A 21,785-nucleotide genomic window follows, 5' to 3' on the forward strand; every position below is an offset into this window, starting at 1 on the left:
ATATACGTTATTGTATATATAATGTATATTGTATTATACAAGTACATACAACATTGTGTAATAATAGATATTATTTATAATATTTTATAAAAAAGACGATTGTTATTGTTGTTACCAATTTTTATATTCTAAATAAACATGTATTTGCTTTATGAAGCGAAGAAAAATAATAAAATGTATTTGAGTTTAATTAAAATTTAAAATATAAAAACAGACACTACATATAGATAAAACAAGGTTTATTTAAGATTATGCAAAAATTAAAAGTATTATTTCATTTAAACTCTCAGAAATGTTTTCTATTTGGCAAAGCATTTCGCAAAAAACCCAGAAACTTTCCAGCAAAGTTTTAGATCACTGGGAACCCAGTAAAGTTTTTGTTAGAATTCCAGTAAACTTCCAGCGAAATCTTATCTTTTCAGTTAACTTTGCTGAAAACCCAAGGAACTGCATAAATTTCCAGTGATCTTTTAGATTTCCAGCGAAAGTTCACCGGGTTTTTTGTAAGGGTATGAATATTTTTCTTAGATGAAAAAATAAAGTGACAACATAATACATTTAACAATGATGCTTTCTCCTAAATATTATCTGCTTCTAGTTTCATGCGTTACATATTTTAACACGTTGGAAAAATTATTCCGATGGAAATTTTTCTAACGTGATCAGCATATTTCTAATTTTTCTTATTTTGTGATCAGAACATTTCTTATTTTTCTTTCAATCATCTTAATCATGTGCAGTTAAGCAAAGGAAAGTAAAAATAATTTACTCATAAATTATTTGTTTTATTTTATGAACAATGTCCGTGTTTGTTTTATAAAATCATTTTTTACAATAAAAGTAAAAACTGCTTCCTGTTCCAAAAGATACAAGTAAAAAAAAAAAAGGAAACCATAGTAAAATAATCATTTACATTAGTTTAAAAATAACTTGTCGAATAGTTTTGTTTCATTCGTCCTTGAAGTAAGATTTTCCGTATCCATAACCTTTATTATAGGATCCACCATAACCGTATCCGCCATATCCGTAACCTTTATCTAAAAAAAATAAATTCAAATTGTTTGTTTAAAATGTTGATTAAAATTTAAGTATTGTTTGTTAAATTGAGAAGAATAAACAGGAACATTTTAAATAAAGTTTACTGTATGAGTTATAAGTGGGATCTTCTTTTACAGCCGTTTTAGATTCGTCACTGTAGTAATTGTTTCCAAATCCATACCCTTTGTTGTATAATCCACCTCCGTGTCTTCCGTACCCATTGTTGTTTAATCCACCTCCGTATCCACCGAAGCCATAGCCTTTGTCTAAAAGAGTTAATAAAAACACAGTGCGTCAATGTAAATAAAAACTTATTTATATAACTTTTTTTATTGACAAATCTTTTTAATAAAAAAATGAAACGTGGTTTACTGTATGAATTATAAGTGGGGTCTTCTTTAACATCTTTTTTTGATTCGTCACTGTAGTAGTTGTTTCCGTATCCGTACCCTTTATTGTAAAATCCACCTCCGTACCCTCCGTACCCTTTGTTGTACAATCCACCTGCGTATCCACCGTAGCCATACTCTTTAAAACAGTTATTAAAACATATTCAATTTAAGGTTGAAATAACATTTGCATTTACAATTTATTTTGAATAAAAATTAAAACAACTTTTACAAAGTTCTATAATATATACAAACAAAAGAATTTTTTAATAAAAAAAAAAAGAACTTCCAAGATTTCATAGGGGTTAAACAAAGTAATAAACTATAGTTTTAAGGTTATTTATTTATTATCAAATAATCAAAAAACTTGTACTAAAACTAATATAGAACAATTATAAAATAAAAATTTTAAAATCTACCGTTTCCTTTATTGTACAAATTTAGTATCTTTCCACTTCTTGCATAAACACAAAGGTTTAGGAAAACCATAAACAATATCTTTATTTTGTCCATGTTTCAAGTAAGGTTGAATAAGTTACACTTAAATAACACAAGCTACACATACTGGCACACTCAAAAATATTGCCTATTTATACAATGTTTTATTTCCTTGTTGTTGACGCAAATAAACGAACAAAATTAAAATTACTATGCAAAAACTTATTTAAGGTATTTTTATTACTTGTTGTGGGTGTTTGTGACTTTTTCAGCTCATTATTTTGAATAGTGTTTGGTTTAAATTTTCGAGATATGGAAGAGTTGTACTTAGTTATAGAGATTAAAACTGCCTTTTAGAATAATATATTTCTGGACGAATATCTTATAACTTTGATTGGGAAAGATTAAATATACTTTAGTATATTCAATCGACTGAGACAAGACAATTACTACCATTCGTTTTTCCGCTGAGTTTTTCCATAATAGTTTAATTACCAATTAAATATTCTGTATTGTATGATCTTCATTTAAAATTGTAATGTTCCTTGAAAAACGAACTCCAGAAAACTCTCCAGAAATTTAGAGTAAAATGCTTTGAATTAAAATTATATCCGTAAAAAATTTGCGCTTCTGAGTCGTAAAATTCATGCAATAATATTATTTGTTTCGAAGATATTGAAACGCATTGTTTCAAAATCTTTAGTTATATTGTAAAAATATTATTTGTTTCGAAGATATTGAAACAAGTAGGAAAAGAACCATCTCTAGAATCAAATGCTTTTGAGAGGTCAATAAACTTTCCAAAAGTATATTGGTTGTTTTCAAAACCATTTAAAGTTTCTTTTACTAATTTAATTACCGTATGTTCTGTCGAGTGCACTTTTCTAAATCCGTACCGATTATAATTTAGAACTTTGTGAGCTGTAAGAAAGTTATGCATTATTCTATGCAATGCTTTAAAGTGGCACATTACTAAAAAGCACCCTTTTAATTGAAATAAAGTCAAAAGCTAATATTTTTTTGGTGAAAAATATATAAATATCTGTATTAAATATCAGAAATTTTCTTTTTACATCTATAATGGCAAAAAATGTCTAAAAAATGACTAAAACTGAATAACTTTTTGACGTGATATCTAAGTTTTCTCTCCTTCAAGCTTTGTAGAATAATGCATTATAAAGTTTTATTCCGGTTGACAGATGCATTTTTAATTTTAGGACTTATTTTAGATTTAAAAACGATTTATGGGAAATATGCTAAAGACACAAAGTGATTGAACTTAACATTTAACCTATTTTCTATATTAAAAAATATTGATCAGGAATTTTTAAAAGATCCTATCTTCTAACAAAATTTCTGTAGTACTCTGAATATACTCTAAAAATTTCAGTCAATAATCATTAGCTAATATAAAAACATTACGATTCATGGTTACCCTAATATTACCATGGTTACCCTAATATTACAAAAATCAAAAGTTGAAAAAAGCACATTAAAATTTTTTTTAAGTAAAAATGTATTTAATGTCCACCAGAAATAATGACAAATTGGTTTCATGTGACTTTTAATTATCACTAAACCCTTTGGGTACTGATTTTAACTATTTGAAAACCACAAAGAAAAAAGAGCACATATCAAATTTTTAAACTATTTGAGTTATGTACCCTAAGATATAGAAATAGGCCTGTAGGTTTGCAAAATAGTAAAATCTAACCTAAAAAACCTATGTAATGCTTCAGAAACCCAAAGAAAAGTCATACAATGAAAAATTTCAGACATTCAAAGACATGATCAAAAGTGATCAAAAGTGAAAAGGTATGACATGTGCCCGTTTCCCCCTGTAGTCTTTAATTTTCATTGCTTGATACACTTTTGTGTTGACTTTTGCTTCATATGCTTTACACAAGATTTGTGAAGCTGAATAGATAGCTTTTTACCAGTCAAAGTTTAAAACTCTTAAAATATCTTTACACCCATCTCTAAAATGAATACCGGTAGAGTATGTTTCAATGTAACTATTTCTTTACTGAAAAAGGGTTCTTTGGAGCTCCAAACCTTATGATGACATTCAAGGACTAATTTCAATTTTGTGTCTAACCATGGAGATATTTCAATGTCTCGCAAGTCTTTATAAATTGACACCATCAGGTTTTTAATCTACTGGAATTGAGTTATATACTGCTAAGTTTTAAAAGAAGTCACTTTAACTTAGACTTAAGGGGTTAAATAAGGATTTTTGTTTTGTTACCAAGGCGTTGCTAAGACACACAACTTTTAGTAACCTATGAAAAATGCAATATTTAAATGTATAATGTTATCAAAGATAGTTATATCAAATAAAAGACAAAAAATTTGAAAAATGTCCAAACATTTTTTTTGACATTTTACGCCAAAAACAGTTTTTTTATGAGTGTACCACAATTAAAAAAGCTCTGCATTCATCAGCAGGTAACATTGACATTATTTTTAAAAAAGTCTGGAAACTAGTTGATTGTAGGTTCTGTAAAAAATTGTGGATTAGCACGTGTTAAATTATTACTATTAGCGCAAATAATTCTATAGTTGAGCATGAGAAATATTTAATTTTAGGACCTTTTTACTTGTTATTAAATGCAACACAGCTGGATGAAAACAAGTTTTATGATTATTTATAAAAAGATTTTAAAGATTATTTATAAGATTACAGTGAAGAAAAAACAGAACCAGAATAACAACTAAGAAACCAGAAAGAAAACATAGCTTTCATAACACCAAGCTCAATAAAGTGCATATTATCAACAACTGTTCTATTAACACAATTAAAATTAGGTACACTTACTTAATGTGAAATATTTAAAAACCCTTCATTTGCAATAGAGTCCTAAAAACTCTGTATGATTTCTACAAATCACTTTGATATTGGAAAATAGATAAGTCATCAATTCTTTCCCCTCGAGAAGAACACCGATGGCAGCCATTATAACGATTAAACTGCCTGGAATAGCGACATTTTAGCTAAACAAAGTTATTATCAGAAATAGATAGAGTCAGCAGCGTAGCAACCTAGGGGCTACGCAAGGCAGTGCCTCGGGGCCCTCAAGCTCAGAGGGCCCTCGAATCTTTACCAGAAATCGCGATCAAACTGAACTTTTGGAAATATCTCCCATTTTCAAAATAAATAAGACAGGTTGCAACTTGCAACCCCACTTTAATCATGACAACTCAGTTGAGAGAAACTCGAAAGTTATGGCTAGGAAATTCCCCTAAATTCTTTCTGTAGGATGTGCGTCTTTCTGTAGGATGTGTGATATGTGCGTCTTTCCCCAACGACACTTGTAGCGTATCAGTGTGTTTCTCTTTCCTTTTATTTTACTTTTAACTTCGTCAGTGAATATATTAATAATAATAATAAATTAAAGCCGACAATTATTTTATCGCGCGTTAACGCACTTTTAATTTGTTGTTATTATTATTTTGAAAGTCCGTTGCTCATTGCTTCTGAATACACACACAAAACCCTTGGTGGCCCAGGGGGTGGAATGTTAATCAGATAGCTACTGGCTGCTTGAGGTAGGCCTCATTGTGCGATTTAACCAATGAAAGCGTTTGTTGTGAGCCTTTGAGAGCTGCAGCGCGTCAATTCTAAAACAAATTTGTTTAAAATATTTAAAATTATTTTAGTTTATGTGATTATTAAATTGTTAAAAGATATGCAATTTCATATGTTTATATCAAGTTTATTTATAAAAATTTTATTTATATAAATAAAAAGTTTAATAACTATGGACAAAATAAGCTTTCTAAATAAATATGTGCATAATTATACTTATAACTATTATATTATATATTTTTTATTACATGTATTATTGATATATGTATTATTATAATTATACCTATTATTAATTATACAGTTGGAGATAGCTCCGCCGCCGATCATGTGAACATGGATGATGTTTGCATGACACACATAAAAGCGGAGGGTTGGGAGGAACCACAGACCTCTGCATTTTTCGAAAATGTATACGACAAATCTTCTTATGACTTGGGAAACTTCACGAACAAAATATTAGGTGATAACGACAAAACGTCAAATTCTTGATATGGGGTCTTTACAGCGTTCAGGACCTTTTTCAACAGACATCAACCAGAGCAATAGATGTTTTTCAAAATTGTACTACGTTTTGTGTTCTAAATATGGGCCAGTTAATCATTTTTTGGTTGTGTTATTCCAAAATACTAGACGCTGCCTATTGTCAACCCTGCTGTTTAATTGCTTCACAAAGGAATAATGTTTGGTGTACGGGAATTCGAGATTGGAAGCATTTATCAGAAAGAATTAAACAACACAGTTGTTCGAGTGGCCATTCGGAAGCATGTGCTGTGCATGAATTTTGGAAAGAAAACGGTACTAATACTATCGACAAGGAACTTGAAAATGAAATTCGCAAACAAGCATCATTTTGGAAAATGATTCTTCAAAGGTTATTCGATATCATACTTACCCTAGCAAAGAGTTCTTTGGCTTTGAGAGGATATCAAGAAGACTTAAGTCAGGAAGGATACTACGGAAATTTTCTGTCTTTTGTAGTGCTTGTCGCCCGATATGATCACATTTTGCGGCATGTATTGGATATGCCCAAAGGTAATAAAAATTATTTCTAAGTTTTTTTATCGTTTTATTTTGTTTATAATTATCAACTGTTTAATATCAGGACTTTTTTGAAATTGTGTTTTCTTATGTTTTTAGGATCTACAAGATATCTGAATGCAACAATTCAAAATAAAATGATTGAGAGCTTGGGAACCAAATTGGAAACCCATCTACTAGAACAAATTAGAGCGTCACCGTTTTTTGTCATCATATTGGATTCGACAAAGGACAAATCGAAGGTAGATCAGCTAAGCATTGTTGTAAGGTATGCAGTAATAACCAGATCGGAAAATGGACAGCCAATTGATATAGAAGTAAAAGAAGTGTTATTTAGACTTTTATGCAGCCGTCAAACATGGCGCAGTAGATTTAGTCAACCAAGTGACAACATTATTTATCGACAAAAATACCGATTTAAAAAAATACGTGGGCCAAGGCTATAATAAAGCCAGTTTGACGAGTGGTGTGTATTAAGGTGTACAAAAACATATTAAGGATATCAAGGAAATCCGACTAGATGTTCCAGTAGGGTCAATACAATTTCTGCAATAAAACCTCGTTATTATCAAAGCATTATCAGAAATAGTTCTAAATACCCCTAATAAAGATGAACATAGTGAAGCAGAGAGATTAAAACGAAAATGCTAAATTTTGAGTTCGTGTTGCTTTGCGAATTCATGCACACTGTATTGAACGACATCAATTATGCATCCAAAACTTTACAAAAATGCGATACCAACTTGGACGAAGCGAGTAAAGTTTTAGCAGAGACCAAAGCAAAGTTGCAAATTTATAGAAATGATTTCAAATTATTGAAGTGCAAAGCCAGTGAAACTGCAAGAAAATATGGTATTGATACCCATTTTCAAGAAAAAAGGCAAAGAAAAGTTACAAAATATTTTTTGATGAACTAGCTGCTGATCACCAATTTCCAAATCGAGAAAAATATTCAAATTTGAGATTTTCAATAATGTACTAGACACAGTAATATCTCAATTAGATACACGTTTTGTTGGTATTAGTGCAGTCAGTCATATATTCGATTTTCTAACACCAATATTTTTATTACATGTTGATGAAGCAACTTTATTACAAAAGTGTGACGAATTCCAAAGAAATATTCAGATATAATAGGCCCTAGTTTCTCACCTCAATTTATTAATACTTACATCTAGTTTTACCTCAACTTTTACCTCAAGTATGGACTGTTCACCAATTATGTAAGGAAATAATGAGCAAATATGGAGTGCTAGAATGCGACCTAGCGGAAGTATTTACAGCAATGTATTACTCTTTACAATTCCTGTCACTTCTGCAGCAGCTGAAAGGTCATTTAGCAAATTAAAAAGAATAAAAAGTTATTTAAGAAATAAGATGGGCCAAACTCGACTCCAACATTTATCGCTAATAGCAATTGAAAACAAAACCGCATCAAGCCTGGATTTAAACAAAGTCATTGATACTTTTGCAAAAACTAAAGCAAGGAAAAATTTTTAAATATAATTGTTGTTTAGTCACTTGATAGGCCCAACCTTTATATAATAAACCCTTGAATCTTCTCTACATCGTTTTAATTGCCAAACCTACACCAAGTATTAATTGTAATTTATGTTGTTACTGTTTAATATTTTTATTACCCTCTTTTGCAGTGCACAAGAGCTTAAGTAGCTTAGCAATATTAAAGTATTTGTATATTTTACATTTTTATTTGATAAAACCTAATCAGTTTACATAGCATTAGGGCCCCATTTCGGCATAGGCGTTAACAAAGGTGTCAGAAAAAGAATACTCAACATCAATCAAAGAGCATTCTTCACACTGTGCAGATGTCATAGATGAAATTTACTTTTAATAGATGCAGCTAATTCTTCTACAACAGCTAAAACATTTTTCGGCTTTCTTTATAAAATCTATGTACTCTTTTCGAAGTCAAGCAAGCGTTGGGAACTTACAAAAACTAAATTGAAACTAACACTAAAACCTCTTTCAGGGACACGGTGGGAGAGTAAAATAGAAGCAGTAAAAGCTATACTGTTGCAATTTGGTAATGATATCGAATGTGTGAATGACTTGAAAAATAAAACGGGCGGTTCGGACACTTTAAACGACTGCAAAGCAGTTTTAAACGAAATGTTAACTTATTGTTGCTATACACGTGTGGTATGAGATTTTATTACATGTAAATAATATAAGTAAACTATGGCAATCGATTCCAGTAAAGTTTAAAGTCGCTCTTGATACTTTACGATCATTTTGTACTTGGATTTAAGAAACAACATATTATATAGCGTGATACTGGATTTGGAGATAAGCGTTGTAGATGCTCGATTGTTTGTGGAAAAAAGCGCTTACGAATTTAAAGAGAAAAGAATAGCACAAAAAAAACGAATGTTCGATTATGAACACATGGATGAACCTATACAATCTGCTGAAACACAGTAAAAAGTAAATTTTTTCAACGCAATAATAGATGCAGTCATAGTCAACACTGAATGTTGATTCAAAGCACTTAATGAATATTTTGACCGTTTTGGTTTTATTTACGATATCAATTACTTGAAATTTTTGCCAAGAGAGGACCTGCTCAAGCATAGTAATAATTTAGGTACAATACTTCCGAAACGTGAAAACAGCGACATACATCCTTTTGAACTTTATAAAGAGCTGCAAACTTTAAAATCCACTTTACTAGAAAATATAAATGATGCAAAGCAACTTATACAGTACATTTTACAAAAATAATTTTGAAGAAATGTATCCAAATCTTTACATAACAATCAGAATCATGCCCAAAATTACAGTTAGTACAGCTTCTGCTGAGAGAAGCTTCTCAAACTTAAAACTGATTAAGACCTATCTAAGAAGCACGATGAGCCAAGAAAGACTATCTGCTTTATCTATTTTGTCTATTGAAGTTGAAATAGCAGCGGGTGTTAGTCATAAGACAATTTTAAAAAGATTCAGCAAGGCTAAAAGCCGAAAAGTTCGTCTTTTTAAATTTGTGTTTGTTCGCGTAATTATTGTTATTAACTTATATCATAATTAACAATTAAACTTATATGTTCCTCCTAAATTTTTCAATCTAAATTTTTAAACTTGTGTGTAATAATGAAACCTAATATTAAAATATTAGGAACAAATAGTGTAGATTAGGGTAATATGAGCACCATGGTAATATGAGCATAATTAAAGGTTTCTTAGATGTAAGCAGTGACGTTAAAGTTGCTATGTATTTTTTGAATCGACTTTAGTTGGTGATTACAGGAATCAGTAGAATTAGCGTAAATCTATATGCAGTAATTAGCGAGTATCATCTAATTAAAACGCTGTTAAATTTTTTGCCTTTTTAAAATAATATCATCATGCATGAATGCATCTGTGGCGCGAAATTTTGGTGCTGAAATAATGAAATTAATTTTTTTATAAAGAAAAATATGTTAAAAATCCAATCTTTTTTGGCTTGAAAAACAATGCATAGAACTATTTAGTTACTTTATTTAAAGTTGCCATTTTTGTGTAATATGAGCATGCTCAAATTACCCAGTAATTTTCATTGAAATTACCTAGCTTAAAGTCCTAAAAAAGCAGTGGTTTTAATTGGTTTTTTGAACAAAAATAAAATATAGTAAAACTTTTTAATATTTTAACAATACTAAATATTTTTCTGTAATTTAAATTCAAAAAATTTGAATTTTTATCGTTCAAAGGTTTGAGTTGATAAAATTGAAAAAATAATCTAATTTTTTTTTTCTTGCGGAAAACATAGTAGTATTGTTTCAACAAAAAGTGGCTTAAAATTGTATCTTTTAATGATAAGTTTTGTTTATAACGAATCATTATATTCCAAAAATTAGTTTTAATTGTCAGGTTGGTATTTTTTTTACAAAATTAATGTGTTTTGTGAGCTAATTTAAAGTGCTCATATTACCAAGTGGTCTGGGTAAAATGAGCATTTTTGTGAGTTTTCTAAAACCTCTGTGTTTTTGAGAAAAAACTTCGGGTGCCCAAATATCTAAGTGGATCATGAGAAAGGATCCCTAAATATTGTTTACTCGCAAAAAATTTGGATCCAGCTTAATTATTTTTGAAATTATTCCAATTTTGCTTAAAGTGCTCATAATACCCTAATCTACCTTAAGTGTGAATGCCTATATCAAAAATATGTATAAAATAATTAACAATAACAGCTCTGACTTGTGTTCATAACTTTTAATAAACTATAGTGCTCAATAAAAATTCAAGCCCGGAGATTTGGCCAAATCAAAGTTTGTTTATACTGTGTTTTTGTTTTTTACATAAAGGGGTTTTTCAATTCGTAGGAATAAGTTTAAATTAGTTTTTTCCAAATGCTGACATTTCATATTGGATTCTTTTTGTTACCAATTGCAGTGAAGCGCAATTATTTTCAAAAATGGCAAGAGTTAAGAATGATCTCCGTTCCTCAATATTAAATGGCTTTTTAAACTATTTTTCTTTAATAACAATTGAAAGAGCTCTGTTACAAAATTAAAATTTTGAAGATGTCTTACTTGACTTTGTCAATGTGAAAGCAAGAAAAATTTCTTTATGAATAAAAAAGTCGAATGTCATAGTATTTATAAATATCAGTAACTATAATATTATATACTGTATTTATTTTATAATATATACAGTATACAGTATAATATATACAGTATTATATACTGTATATATTTTATAATATATACAGTATGCTGTATATATTTTATAATATAGTATATAATATTATATACTGTATATATTTTATATATACAATACTGTATATTATATAGTATCATTAAATGATACAATATAATATACGTTATTGTATATATAATGTATATTGTATTATACAAGTACATACAACATTGTGTAATAATAGATATTATTTATAATATTTTATAAAAAAGACGATTGTTATTGTTGTTACCAATTTTTATATTCTAAATAAACATGTATTTGCTTTATGAAGCGAAGAAAAATAATAAAATGTATTTGAGTTTAATTAAAATTTAAAATATAAAAACAGACACTACATATAGATAAAACAAGGTTTATTTAAGATTATGCAAAAATTAAAAGTATTATTTCATTTAAACTCTCAGAAATGTTTTCTATTTGGCAAAGCATTTCGCAAAAAACCCAGAAACTTTCCAGCAAAGTTTTAGATCACTGGGAACCCAGTAAAGTTTTTGTTAGAATTCCAGTAAACTTCCAGCGAAATCTTATCTTTTCAGTTAACTTTGCTGAAAACCCAAGGAACTGCATAAATTTCCAGTGATCTTTTAGATTTCCAGCGAAAGTTCACCGGGTTTTTTGTAAGGGTATGAATATTTTTCTTAGATGAAAAAATAAAGTGACAACATAATACATTTAACAATGATGCTTTCTCCTAAATATTATCTGCTTCTAGTTTCATGCGTTACATATTTTAACACGTTGGAAAAATTATTCCGATGGAAATTTTTCTAACGTGATCAGCATATTTCTAATTTTTCTTATTTTGTGATCAGAACATTTCTTATTTTTCTTTCAATCATCTTAATCATGTGCAGTTAAGCAAAGGAAAGTAAAAATAATTTACTCATAAATTATTTGTTTTATTTTATGAACAATGTCCGTGTTTGTTTTATAAAATCATTTTTTACAATAAAAGTAAAAACTGCTTCCTGTTCCAAAAGATACAAGTAAAAAAAAAAAAGGAAACCATAGTAAAATAATCATTTACATTAGTTTAAAAATAACTTGTCGAATAGTTTTGTTTCATTCGTCCTTGAAGTAAGATTTTCCGTATCCATAACCTTTATTATAGGATCCACCATAACCGTATCCGCCATATCCGTAACCTTTATCTAAAAAAAATAAATTCAAATTGTTTGTTTAAAATGTTGATTAAAATTTAAGTATTGTTTGTTAAATTGAGAAGAATAAACAGGAACATTTTAAATAAAGTTTACTGTATGAGTTATAAGTGGGATCTTCTTTTACAGCCGTTTTAGATTCGTCACTGTAGTAATTGTTTCCAAATCCATACCCTTTGTTGTATAATCCACCTCCGTGTCTTCCGTACCCATTGTTGTTTAATCCACCTCCGTATCCACCGAAGCCATAGCCTTTGTCTAAAAGAGTTAATAAAAACACAGTGCGTCAATGTAAATAAAAACTTATTTATATAACTTTTTTTATTGACAAATCTTTTTAATAAAAAAATGAAACGTGGTTTACTGTATGAATTATAAGTGGGGTCTTCTTTAACATCTTTTTTTGATTCGTCACTGTAGTAGTTGTTTCCGTATCCGTACCCTTTATTGTAAAATCCACCTCCGTACCCTCCGTACCCTTTGTTGTACAATCCACCTGCGTATCCACCGTAGCCATACTCTTTAAAACAGTTATTAAAACATATTCAATTTAAGGTTGAAATAACATTTGCATTTACAATTTATTTTGAATAAAAATTAAAACAACTTTTACAAAGTTCTATAATATATACAAACAAAAGAATTTTTTAATAAAAAAAAAAAGAACTTCCAAGATTTCATAGGGGTTAAACAAAGTAATAAACTATAGTTTTAAGGTTATTTATTTATTATCAAATAATCAAAAAACTTGTACTAAAACTAATATAGAACAATTATAAAATAAAAATTTTAAAATCTACCGTTTCCTTTATTGTACAAATTTAGTATCTTTCCACTTCTTGCATAAACACAAAGGTTTAGGAAAACCATAAACAATATCTTTATTTTGTCCATGTTTCAAGTAAGGTTGAATAAGTTACACTTAAATAACACAAGCTACACATACTGGCACACGCAAAAATATTGCCTATTTATACAATGTTTTATTTCCTTGTTGTTGACGCAAATAAACGAACAAAATTAAAATTACTATGCAAAAACTTATTTAAGGTATTTTTATTACTTGTTGTGGGTGTTTGTGACTTTTTCAGCTCATTATTTTGATTAGTGTTTGGTTTAAATTTTCGAGATATGGAAGAGTTGTACTTAGTTATAGAGATTAAAACTGCCCTTTAGAATAATATATTTCTGGACGAACATCTTATAACTTTGATTGGAAAAGATTAAATATACTTCAGTATATTCAATAGACGGAGACAAGAAAAATACAACCATTCGTTTTTCCGCTGAATTTTTTTATTATAGTTTAATTACCAATTAAATATTCTGCATTGTATGATCTTCATTTAAAATTGTAATGTTCATTGAAAAGTAACGTGTAATTAGTAGCAAACTGCAACGACCTACACAGGCTATTACAAAGTATTTTAAATATTTTAATGATGTCTGAGAATAAGCAGTTTTAACTCGATTTTAATTCATAATTTTAATTCAGAGAAGCAATGAGCAACGGACTTTCAAAATAATAGTAATAACAAATTAAAAGTGCGTTAACGCGCGATAAAACAATTGTCGGCTTTAATTTATTATTATTATTAATATATTCACTGACGAAGTTAAAAGTAAAATAAAAGGAAAGAGAAACACACTGATACGCTACAAGTGTCGTTGGGGAAAGACGCACATATCACACATCCTACAGAAAGACGCACATCCTACAGAAAGAATTTAGGGGAATTTCCTAGCCATAACTTTCGAGTTTCTCTCAACTGAGTTGTCATGATTAAAGTGGGGTTGCAAGTTGCAACCTGTCTTATTTATTTTGAAAATGGGAGATATTTCCAAAAGTTCAGTTTGATCGCGATTTCTGGTAAAGATTCGAGGGCCCTCTGAGCTTGAGGGCCCCGAGGCACTGCCTTGCGTAGCCCCTAGGTTGCTACGCTGCTGACTCTATCTATTTCTGATAATAACTTTGTTTAGCTAAAATGTTGCTATTCCAGGCAGTTTAATCGTTATAATGGCTGCCATCGGTGTTCTTCTCGAGGGGAAAGAATTGATGACTTATCTATTTTCCAATATCAAAGTGATTTGTAGAAATCATACAGAGTTCTTAGGACTCTATTGCAAATGAAGGGTTTTTAAATATTTCACATTAAGTAAGTGTACCTAATTTTAATTGTGTTAATAGAACAGTTGTTGATAATATGCACTTTATTGAGCTTGGTGTTATGAAAGCTATGTTTTCTTTCTGGTTTCTTAGTTGTTATTCTGGTTCTGTTTTTTCTTCACTGTAATCTTATAAATAATCTTTAAAATCTTTTTATAAATAATCATAAAACTTGTTTTCATCCAGCTGTGTTGCATTTAATAACAAGTAAAAAGGTCCTAAAATTAAATATTTCTCATGCTCAACTATAGAATTATTTGCGCTAATAGTAATAATTTAACACGTGCTAATCCACAATTTTTTACAGAACCTACAATCAACTAGTTTCCAGACTTTTTTAAAAATAATGTCAATGTTACCTGCTGATGAATGCAGAGCTTTTTTAATTGTGGTACACTCATAAAAAAACTGTTTTTGGCGTAAAATGTCAAAAAAAATGTTTGGACATTTTTCAAATTTTTTGTCTTTTATTTGATATAACTATCTTTGATAACATTATACATTTAAATATTGCATTTTTCATAGGTTACTAAAAGTTGTGTGTCTTAGCAACGCCTTGGTAACAAAACAAAAATCCTTATTTAACCCCTTAAGTCTAAGTTAAAGTGACTTCTTTTAAAACTTAGCAGTATATAACTCAATTCCAGTAGATTAAAAACCTGATGGTGTCAATTTATAAAGACTTGCGAGACATTGAAATATCTCCATGGTTAGACACAAAATTGAAATTAGTCCTTGAATGTCATCATAAGGTTTGGAGCTCCAAAGAACCCTTTTTCAGTAAAGAAATAGTTACATTGAAACATACTCTACCGGTATTCATTTTAGAGATGGGTGTAAAGATATTTTAAGAGTTTTAAACTTTGACTGGTAAAAAGCTATCTATTCAGCTTCACAAATCTTGTGTAAAGCATATGAAGCAAAAGTCAACACAAAAGTGTATCAAGCAATGAAAATTAAAGACTACAGGGGGAAACGGGCACATGTCATACCTTTTCACTTTTGATCACTTTTGATCATGTCTTTGAATGTCTGAAATTTTTCATTGTATGACTTTTCTTTGGGTTTCTGAAGCATTACATAGGTTTTTTAGGTTAGATTTTACTATTTTGCAAACCTACAGGCCTATTTCTATATCTTAGGGTACATAACTCAAATAGTTTAAAAATTTGATATGTGCTCTTTTTTCTTTGTGGTTTTCAAATAGTTAAAATCAGTACCCAAAGGGTTTAGTGATAATTAAAAGTCACATGAAACCAATTTGTCATTATTTCTGGTGGACATTAAATACATTTTTACTTAAAAAAAATTTTAATGTGCTTTTTTCAACTTTTGATTTTTGTAATATTAGGGTAACCATGGTAATATTAGGGTAACCATGAATCGTAATGTTTTTATATTAGCTAATGATTATTGACTGAAATTTTTAGAGTATATTCAGAGTACTACAGAAATTTTGTTAGAAGATAGGATCTTTTAAAAATTCCTGATCAATATTTTTTAATATAGAAAATAGGTTAAATGTTAAGTTCAATCACTTTGTGTCTTTAGCATATTTCCCATAAATCGTTTTTAAATCTAAAATAAGTCCTAAAATTAAAAATGCATCTGTCAACCGGAATAAAACTTTATAATGCATTATTCTACAAAGCTTGAAGGAGAGAAAACTTAGATATCACGTCAAAAAGTTATTCAGTTTTAGTCATTTTTTAGACATTTTTTGCCATTATAGATGTAAAAAGAAAATTTCTGATATTTAATACAGATATTTATATATTTTTCACCAAAAAAATATTAGCTTTTGACTTTATTTCAATTAAAAGGGTGCTTTTTAGTAATGTGCCACTTTAAAGCATTGCATAGAATAATGCATAACTTTCTTACAGCTCACAAAGTTCTAAATTATAATCGGTACGGATTTAGAAAAGTGCACTCGACAGAACATACGGTAATTAAATTAGTAAAAGAAACTTTAAATGGTTTTGAAAACAACCAATATACTTTTGGAAAGTTTATTGACCTCTCAAAAGCATTTGATTCTAGAGATGGTTCTTTTCCTACTTGTTTCAATATCTTCGAAACAAATAATATTTTTACAATATAACTAAAGATTTTGAAACAATGCGTTTCAATATCTTCGAAACAAATAATATTATTGCATGAATTTTACGACTCAGAAGCGCAAATTTTTTACGGATATAATTTTAATTCAAAGCATTTTACTCTAAATTTCTGGAGAGTTTTCTGGAGTTCGTTTTTCAAGGAACATTACAATTTTAAATGAAGATCATACAATACAGAATATTTAATTGGTAATTAAACTATTATGGAAAAACTCAGCGGAAAAACGAATGGTAGTAATTGTCTTGTCTCAGTCGATTGAATATACTAAAGTATATTTAATCTTTCCCAATCAAAGTTATAAGATATTCGTCCAGAAATATATTATTCTAAAAGGCAGTTTTAATCTCTATAACTAAGTACAACTCTTCCATATCTCGAAAATTTAAACCAAACACTATTCAAAATAATGAGCTGAAAAAGTCACAAACACCCACAACAAGTAATAAAAATACCTTAAATAAGTTTTTGCATAGTAATTTTAATTTTGTTCGTTTATTTGCGTCAACAACAAGGAAATAAAACATTGTATAAATAGGCAATATTTTTGAGTGTGCCAGTATGTGTAGCTTGTGTTATTTAAGTGTAACTTATTCAACCTTACTTGAAACATGGACAAAATAAAGATATTGTTTATGGTTTTCCTAAACCTTTGTGTTTATGCAAGAAGTGGAAAGATACTAAATTTGTACAATAAAGGAAACGGTAGATTTTAAAATTTTTATTTTATAATTGTTCTATATTAGTTTTAGTACAAGTTTTTTGATTATTTGATAATAAATAAATAACCTTAAAACTATAGTTTATTACTTTGTTTAACCCCTATGAAATCTTGGAAGTTCTTTTTTTTTTTATTAAAAAATTCTTTTGTTTGTATATATTATAGAACTTTGTAAAAGTTGTTTTAATTTTTATTCAAAATAAATTGTAAATGCAAATGTTATTTCAACCTTAAATTGAATATGTTTTAATAACTGTTTTAAAGAGTATGGCTACGGTGGATACGCAGGTGGATTGTACAACAAAGGGTACGGAGGGTACGGAGGTGGATTTTACAATAAAGGGTACGGATACGGAAACAACTACTACAGTGACGAATCAAAAAAAGATGTTAAAGAAGACCCCACTTATAATTCATACAGTAAACCACGTTTCATTTTTTTATTAAAAAGATTTGTCAATAAAAAAAGTTATATAAATAAGTTTTTATTTACATTGACGCACTGTGTTTTTATTAACTCTTTTAGACAAAGGCTATGGCTTCGGTGGATACGGAGGTGGATTAAACAACAATGGGTACGGAAGACACGGAGGTGGATTATACAACAAAGGGTATGGATTTGGAAACAATTACTACAGTGACGAATCTAAAACGGCTGTAAAAGAAGATCCCACTTATAACTCATACAGTAAACTTTATTTAAAATGTTCCTGTTTATTCTTCTCAATTTAACAAACAATACTTAAATTTTAATCAACATTTTAAACAAACAATTTGAATTTATTTTTTTTAGATAAAGGTTACGGATATGGCGGATACGGTTATGGTGGATCCTATAATAAAGGTTATGGATACGGAAAATCTTACTTCAAGGACGAATGAAACAAAACTATTCGACAAGTTATTTTTAAACTAATGTAAATGATTATTTTACTATGGTTTCCTTTTTTTTTTTTACTTGTATCTTTTGGAACAGGAAGCAGTTTTTACTTTTATTGTAAAAAATGATTTTATAAAACAAACACGGACATTGTTCATAAAATAAAACAAATAATTTATGAGTAAATTATTTTTACTTTCCTTTGCTTAACTGCACATGATTAAGATGATTGAAAGAAAAATAAGAAATGTTCTGATCACAAAATAAGAAAAATTAGAAATATGCTGATCACGTTAGAAAAATTTCCATCGGAATAATTTTTCCAACGTGTTAAAATATGTAACGCATGAAACTAGAAGCAGATAATATTTAGGAGAAAGCATCATTGTTAAATGTATTATGTTGTCACTTTATTTTTTCATCTAAGAAAAATATTCATACCCTTACAAAAAACCCGGTGAACTTTCGCTGGAAATCTAAAAGATCACTGGAAATTTATGCAGTTCCTTGGGTTTTCAGCAAAGTTAACTGAAAAGATAAGATTTCGCTGGAAGTTTACTGGAATTCTAACAAAAACTTTACTGGGTTCCCAGTGATCTAAAACTTTGCTGGAAAGTTTCTGGGTTTTTTGCGAAATGCTTTGCCAAATAGAAAACATTTCTGAGAGTTTAAATGAAATAATACTTTTAATTTTTGCATAATCTTAAATAAACCTTGTTTTATCTATATGTAGTGTCTGTTTTTATATTTTAAATTTTAATTAAACTCAAATACATTTTATTATTTTTCTTCGCTTCATAAAGCAAATACATGTTTATTTAGAATATAAAAATTGGTAACAACAATAACAATCGTCTTTTTTATAAAATATTATAAATAATATCTATTATTACACAATGTTGTATGTACTTGTATAATACAATATACATTATATATACAATAACGTATATTATATTGTATCATTTAATGATACTATATAATATACAGTATTGTATATATAAAATATATACAGTATATAATATTATATACTATATTATAAAATATATACAGCATACTGTATATATTATAAAATATATACAGTATATAATACTGTATATATTATACTGTATACTGTATATATTATAAAATAAATACAGTATATAATATTATAGTTACTGATATTTATAAATACTATGACATTCGACTTTTTTATTCATAAAGAAATTTTTCTTGCTTTCACATTGACAAAGTCAAGTAAGACATCTTCAAAATTTTAATTTTGTAACAGAGCTCTTTCAATTGTTATTAAAGAAAAATAGTTTAAAAAGCCATTTAATATTGAGGAACGGAGATCATTCTTAACTCTTGCCATTTTTGAAAATAATTGCGCTTCACTGCAATTGGTAACAAAAAGAATCCAATATGAAATGTCAGCATTTGGAAAAAACTAATTTAAACTTATTCCTACGAATTGAAAAACCCCTTTATGTAAAAAACAAAAACACAGTATAAACAAACTTTGATTTGGCCAAATCTCCGGGCTTGAATTTTTATTGAGCACTATAGTTTATTAAAAGTTATGAACACAAGTCAGAGCTGTTATTGTTAATTATTTTATACATATTTTTGATATAGGCATTCACACTTAAGGTAGATTAGGGTATTATGAGCACTTTAAGCAAAATTGGAATAATTTCAAAAATAATTAAGCTGGATCCAAATTTTTTGCGAGTAAACAATATTTAGGGATCCTTTCTCATGATCCACTTAGATATTTGGGCACCCGAAGTTTTTTCTCAAAAACACAGAGGTTTTAGAAAACTCACAAAAATGCTCATTTACCCAGACCACTTGGTAATATGAGCACTTTAAATTAGCTCACAAAACACATTAATTTTGTAAAAAAAATACCAACCTGACAATTAAAACTAATTTTTGGAATATAATGATTCGTTATAAACAAAACTTATCATTAAAAGATACAATTTTAAGCCACTTTTTGTTGAAAAATATACTACTATGTTTTCCTCAAGAAAAAAAAAATTAGATTATTTTTTCAATTTTATCAACTCAAACCTTTGAACGATAAAAATTCAAATTTTTTGAATTTAAATTACAGAAAAATATTTAGTATTGTTAAAATATTAAAAAGTTTTACTATATTTTATTTTTGTTCAAAAAACCAATTAAAACCACTGCTTTTTTAGGACTTTAAGCTAGGTAATTTCAATGAAAATTACTGGGTAATTTGAGCATGCTCATATTACACAAAAATGGCAACTTTAAATAAAGTAACTAAATAGTTCTATGCATTGTTTTTCAAGCCAAAAAAGATTGGATTTTTAACATATTTTTCTTTATAAAAAAATTAATTTCATTATTTCAGCACCAAAATTTCGCGCCACAGATGCATTCATGCATGATGATATTATTTTAAAAAGGCAAAAAATTTAACAGCGTTTTAATTAGATGATACTCGCTAATTACTGCATATAGATTTACGCTAATTCTACTGATTCCTGTAATCACCAACTAAAGTCGATTCAAAAAATACATAGCAACTTTAACGTCACTGCTTACATCTAAGAAACCTTTAATTATGCTCATATTACCATGGTGCTCATATTACCCTAATCTACACTATTTGTTCCTAATATTTTAATATTAGGTTTCATTATTACACACAAGTTTAAAAATTTAGATTGAAAAATTTAGGAGGAACATATAAGTTTAATTGTTAATTATGATATAAGTTAATAACAATAATTACGCGAACAAACACAAATTTAAAAAGACGAACTTTTCGGCTTTTAGCCTTGCTGAATCTTTTTAAAATTGTCTTATGACTAACACCCGCTGCTATTTCAACTTCAATAGACAAAATAGATAAAGCAGATAGTCTTTCTTGGCTCATCGTGCTTCTTAGATAGGTCTTAATCAGTTTTAAGTTTGAGAAGCTTCTCTCAGCAGAAGCTGTACTAACTGTAATTTTGGGCATGATTCTGATTGTTATGTAAAGATTTGGATACATTTCTTCAAAATTATTTTTGTAAAATGTACTGTATAAATTGCTTTGCATCATTTATATTTTCTAGTAAAGTGGATTTTAAAGTTTGCAGCTCTTTATAAAGTTCAAAAGGATGTATGTCGCTGTTTTCACGTTTCGGAAGTATTGTACCTAAATTATTACTATGCTTGAGCAGGCTCCTCTCTTGGCAAAAATTTCAAGTAATTGATATCGTAAATAAAACCAAAACGGTCAAAATATTCATTAAGTGCTTTGAATCAACATTCAGTGTTGACTATGACTGCATCTATTATTGCGTTGAAAAAATTTACTTTTTACTGTGTTTCAGCAGATTGTATAGGTTCATCCATGTGTTCATAATCGAACATTCGTTTTTTTTGTGCTATTCTTTTCTCTTTAAATTCGTAAGCGCTTTTTTCCACAAACAATCGAGCATCTACAACGCTTATCTCCAAATCCAGTATCACGCTATATAATATGTTGTTTCTTAAATCCAAGTACAAAATGATCGTAAAGTATCAAGAGCGACTTTAAAC

General features: G+C 28.5%; 4 protein-coding genes across 6 annotated transcripts; 2 read left to right on the forward strand and 2 right to left on the reverse strand.

Moving 5' to 3' along the window:
- Positions 1–772: 772 nt before the first annotated feature.
- Positions 773–1,977, reverse strand: LOC124814634 (keratin-associated protein 19-2-like). The gene is made up of 4 exons (XM_065798327.1): positions 1,847–1,977; positions 1,411–1,566; positions 1,143–1,304; positions 773–1,037 (listed from the first exon to the last, which is right to left on the reverse strand). Exons 1-4 carry the CDS (start codon positions 1,938–1,940, stop codon positions 949–951), a joined length of 501 nt encoding a protein of 166 aa, XP_065654399.1. The 5' UTR covers positions 1,941–1,977; the 3' UTR covers positions 773–948.
- A 4,061-nt stretch (positions 1,978–6,038) lies between these two features.
- Positions 6,039–8,937, forward strand: LOC136081274 (uncharacterized). The gene is made up of 3 exons (XM_065798577.1): positions 6,039–6,486; positions 6,592–6,760; positions 8,784–8,937. The coding sequence occupies exons 1-3, from the start codon at positions 6,039–6,041 to the stop codon at positions 8,935–8,937; spliced, it is 771 nt and encodes a 256-aa protein (XP_065654649.1).
- A 3,142-nt stretch (positions 8,938–12,079) lies between these two features.
- LOC101236129 (prisilkin-39-like) lies at positions 12,080–13,283 on the reverse strand. Of its 2 annotated transcripts, XM_065798329.1 has the most exons (5): positions 13,154–13,283; positions 12,718–12,873; positions 12,582–12,611; positions 12,450–12,545; positions 12,080–12,344 (listed from the first exon to the last, which is right to left on the reverse strand). In XM_065798329.1, the coding sequence occupies exons 1-5, from the start codon at positions 13,245–13,247 to the stop codon at positions 12,256–12,258; spliced, it is 465 nt and encodes a 154-aa protein (XP_065654401.1). In that variant the 5' UTR covers positions 13,248–13,283; the 3' UTR covers positions 12,080–12,255. The 2 variants fall into 2 exon arrangements, with proteins under 2 accessions (XP_065654401.1, XP_065654400.1); XM_065798328.1 differs by having other exon boundaries at positions 12,450–12,611.
- Positions 13,284–17,215: 3,932 nt separating this feature from the next.
- On the forward strand, positions 17,216–18,420 carry LOC124814773 (keratin-associated protein 19-2). Of its 2 annotated transcripts, XM_065798331.1 has the most exons (5): positions 17,216–17,346; positions 17,627–17,782; positions 17,889–17,918; positions 17,955–18,050; positions 18,156–18,420. In XM_065798331.1, the coding sequence occupies exons 1-5, from the start codon at positions 17,253–17,255 to the stop codon at positions 18,242–18,244; spliced, it is 465 nt and encodes a 154-aa protein (XP_065654403.1). In that variant the 5' UTR covers positions 17,216–17,252; the 3' UTR covers positions 18,245–18,420. The 2 variants fall into 2 exon arrangements, with proteins under 2 accessions (XP_065654403.1, XP_065654402.1); XM_065798330.1 differs by having other exon boundaries at positions 17,889–18,050.
- The last annotated feature ends 3,365 nt before the right edge of the window (positions 18,421–21,785 follow it).

This window comes from Hydra vulgaris, chromosome 06, assembly GCF_038396675.1.
Source record: "Hydra vulgaris chromosome 06, alternate assembly HydraT2T_AEP".
Lineage (NCBI taxonomy): Eukaryota > Metazoa > Cnidaria > Hydrozoa > Anthoathecata > Hydridae > Hydra > Hydra vulgaris.

Bases quoted from the DNA above. Each gene is read 5' to 3' on its own strand.
- LOC136081274 (XM_065798577.1), top strand. From the start codon at position 6,039: ATGGGCCAGTTAATCATTTTTTGGTTGTGTTATTCCAAAATACTAGAC. The intron at 6,487-6,591 runs GTAATAAAAATT...TTATGTTTTTAG, and splicing joins TGTATTGGATATGCCCAAAG to GATCTACAAGATATCTGAAT. The intron at 6,761-8,783 runs GTATGCAGTAAT...CATATTATATAG, and splicing joins CAGCTAAGCATTGTTGTAAG to CGTGATACTGGATTTGGAGA.
- LOC101236129 (XM_065798328.1), bottom strand. From the start codon at position 13,247: ATGGACAAAATAAAGATATTGTTTATGGTTTTCCTAAACCTTTGTGTT. The intron at 12,874-13,153 runs GTAGATTTTAAA...ACTGTTTTAAAG, and splicing joins TTTGTACAATAAAGGAAACG to AGTATGGCTACGGTGGATAC. The intron at 12,612-12,717 runs GTAAACCACGTT...TAACTCTTTTAG, and splicing joins CCCCACTTATAATTCATACA to ACAAAGGCTATGGCTTCGGT.
- LOC124814773 (XM_065798330.1), top strand. From the start codon at position 17,253: ATGGACAAAATAAAGATATTGTTTATGGTTTTCCTAAACCTTTGTGTT. The intron at 17,783-17,888 runs GTAAACCACGTT...TAACTCTTTTAG, and splicing joins CCCCACTTATAATTCATACA to ACAAAGGCTATGGCTTCGGT. The intron at 18,051-18,155 runs GTAAACTTTATT...TATTTTTTTTAG, and splicing joins TCCCACTTATAACTCATACA to ATAAAGGTTACGGATATGGC.
- LOC124814634 (XM_065798327.1), bottom strand. From the start codon at position 1,940: ATGGACAAAATAAAGATATTGTTTATGGTTTTCCTAAACCTTTGTGTT. The intron at 1,567-1,846 runs GTAGATTTTAAA...ACTGTTTTAAAG, and splicing joins TTTGTACAATAAAGGAAACG to AGTATGGCTACGGTGGATAC. The intron at 1,305-1,410 runs GTAAACCACGTT...TAACTCTTTTAG, and splicing joins CCCCACTTATAATTCATACA to ACAAAGGCTATGGCTTCGGT.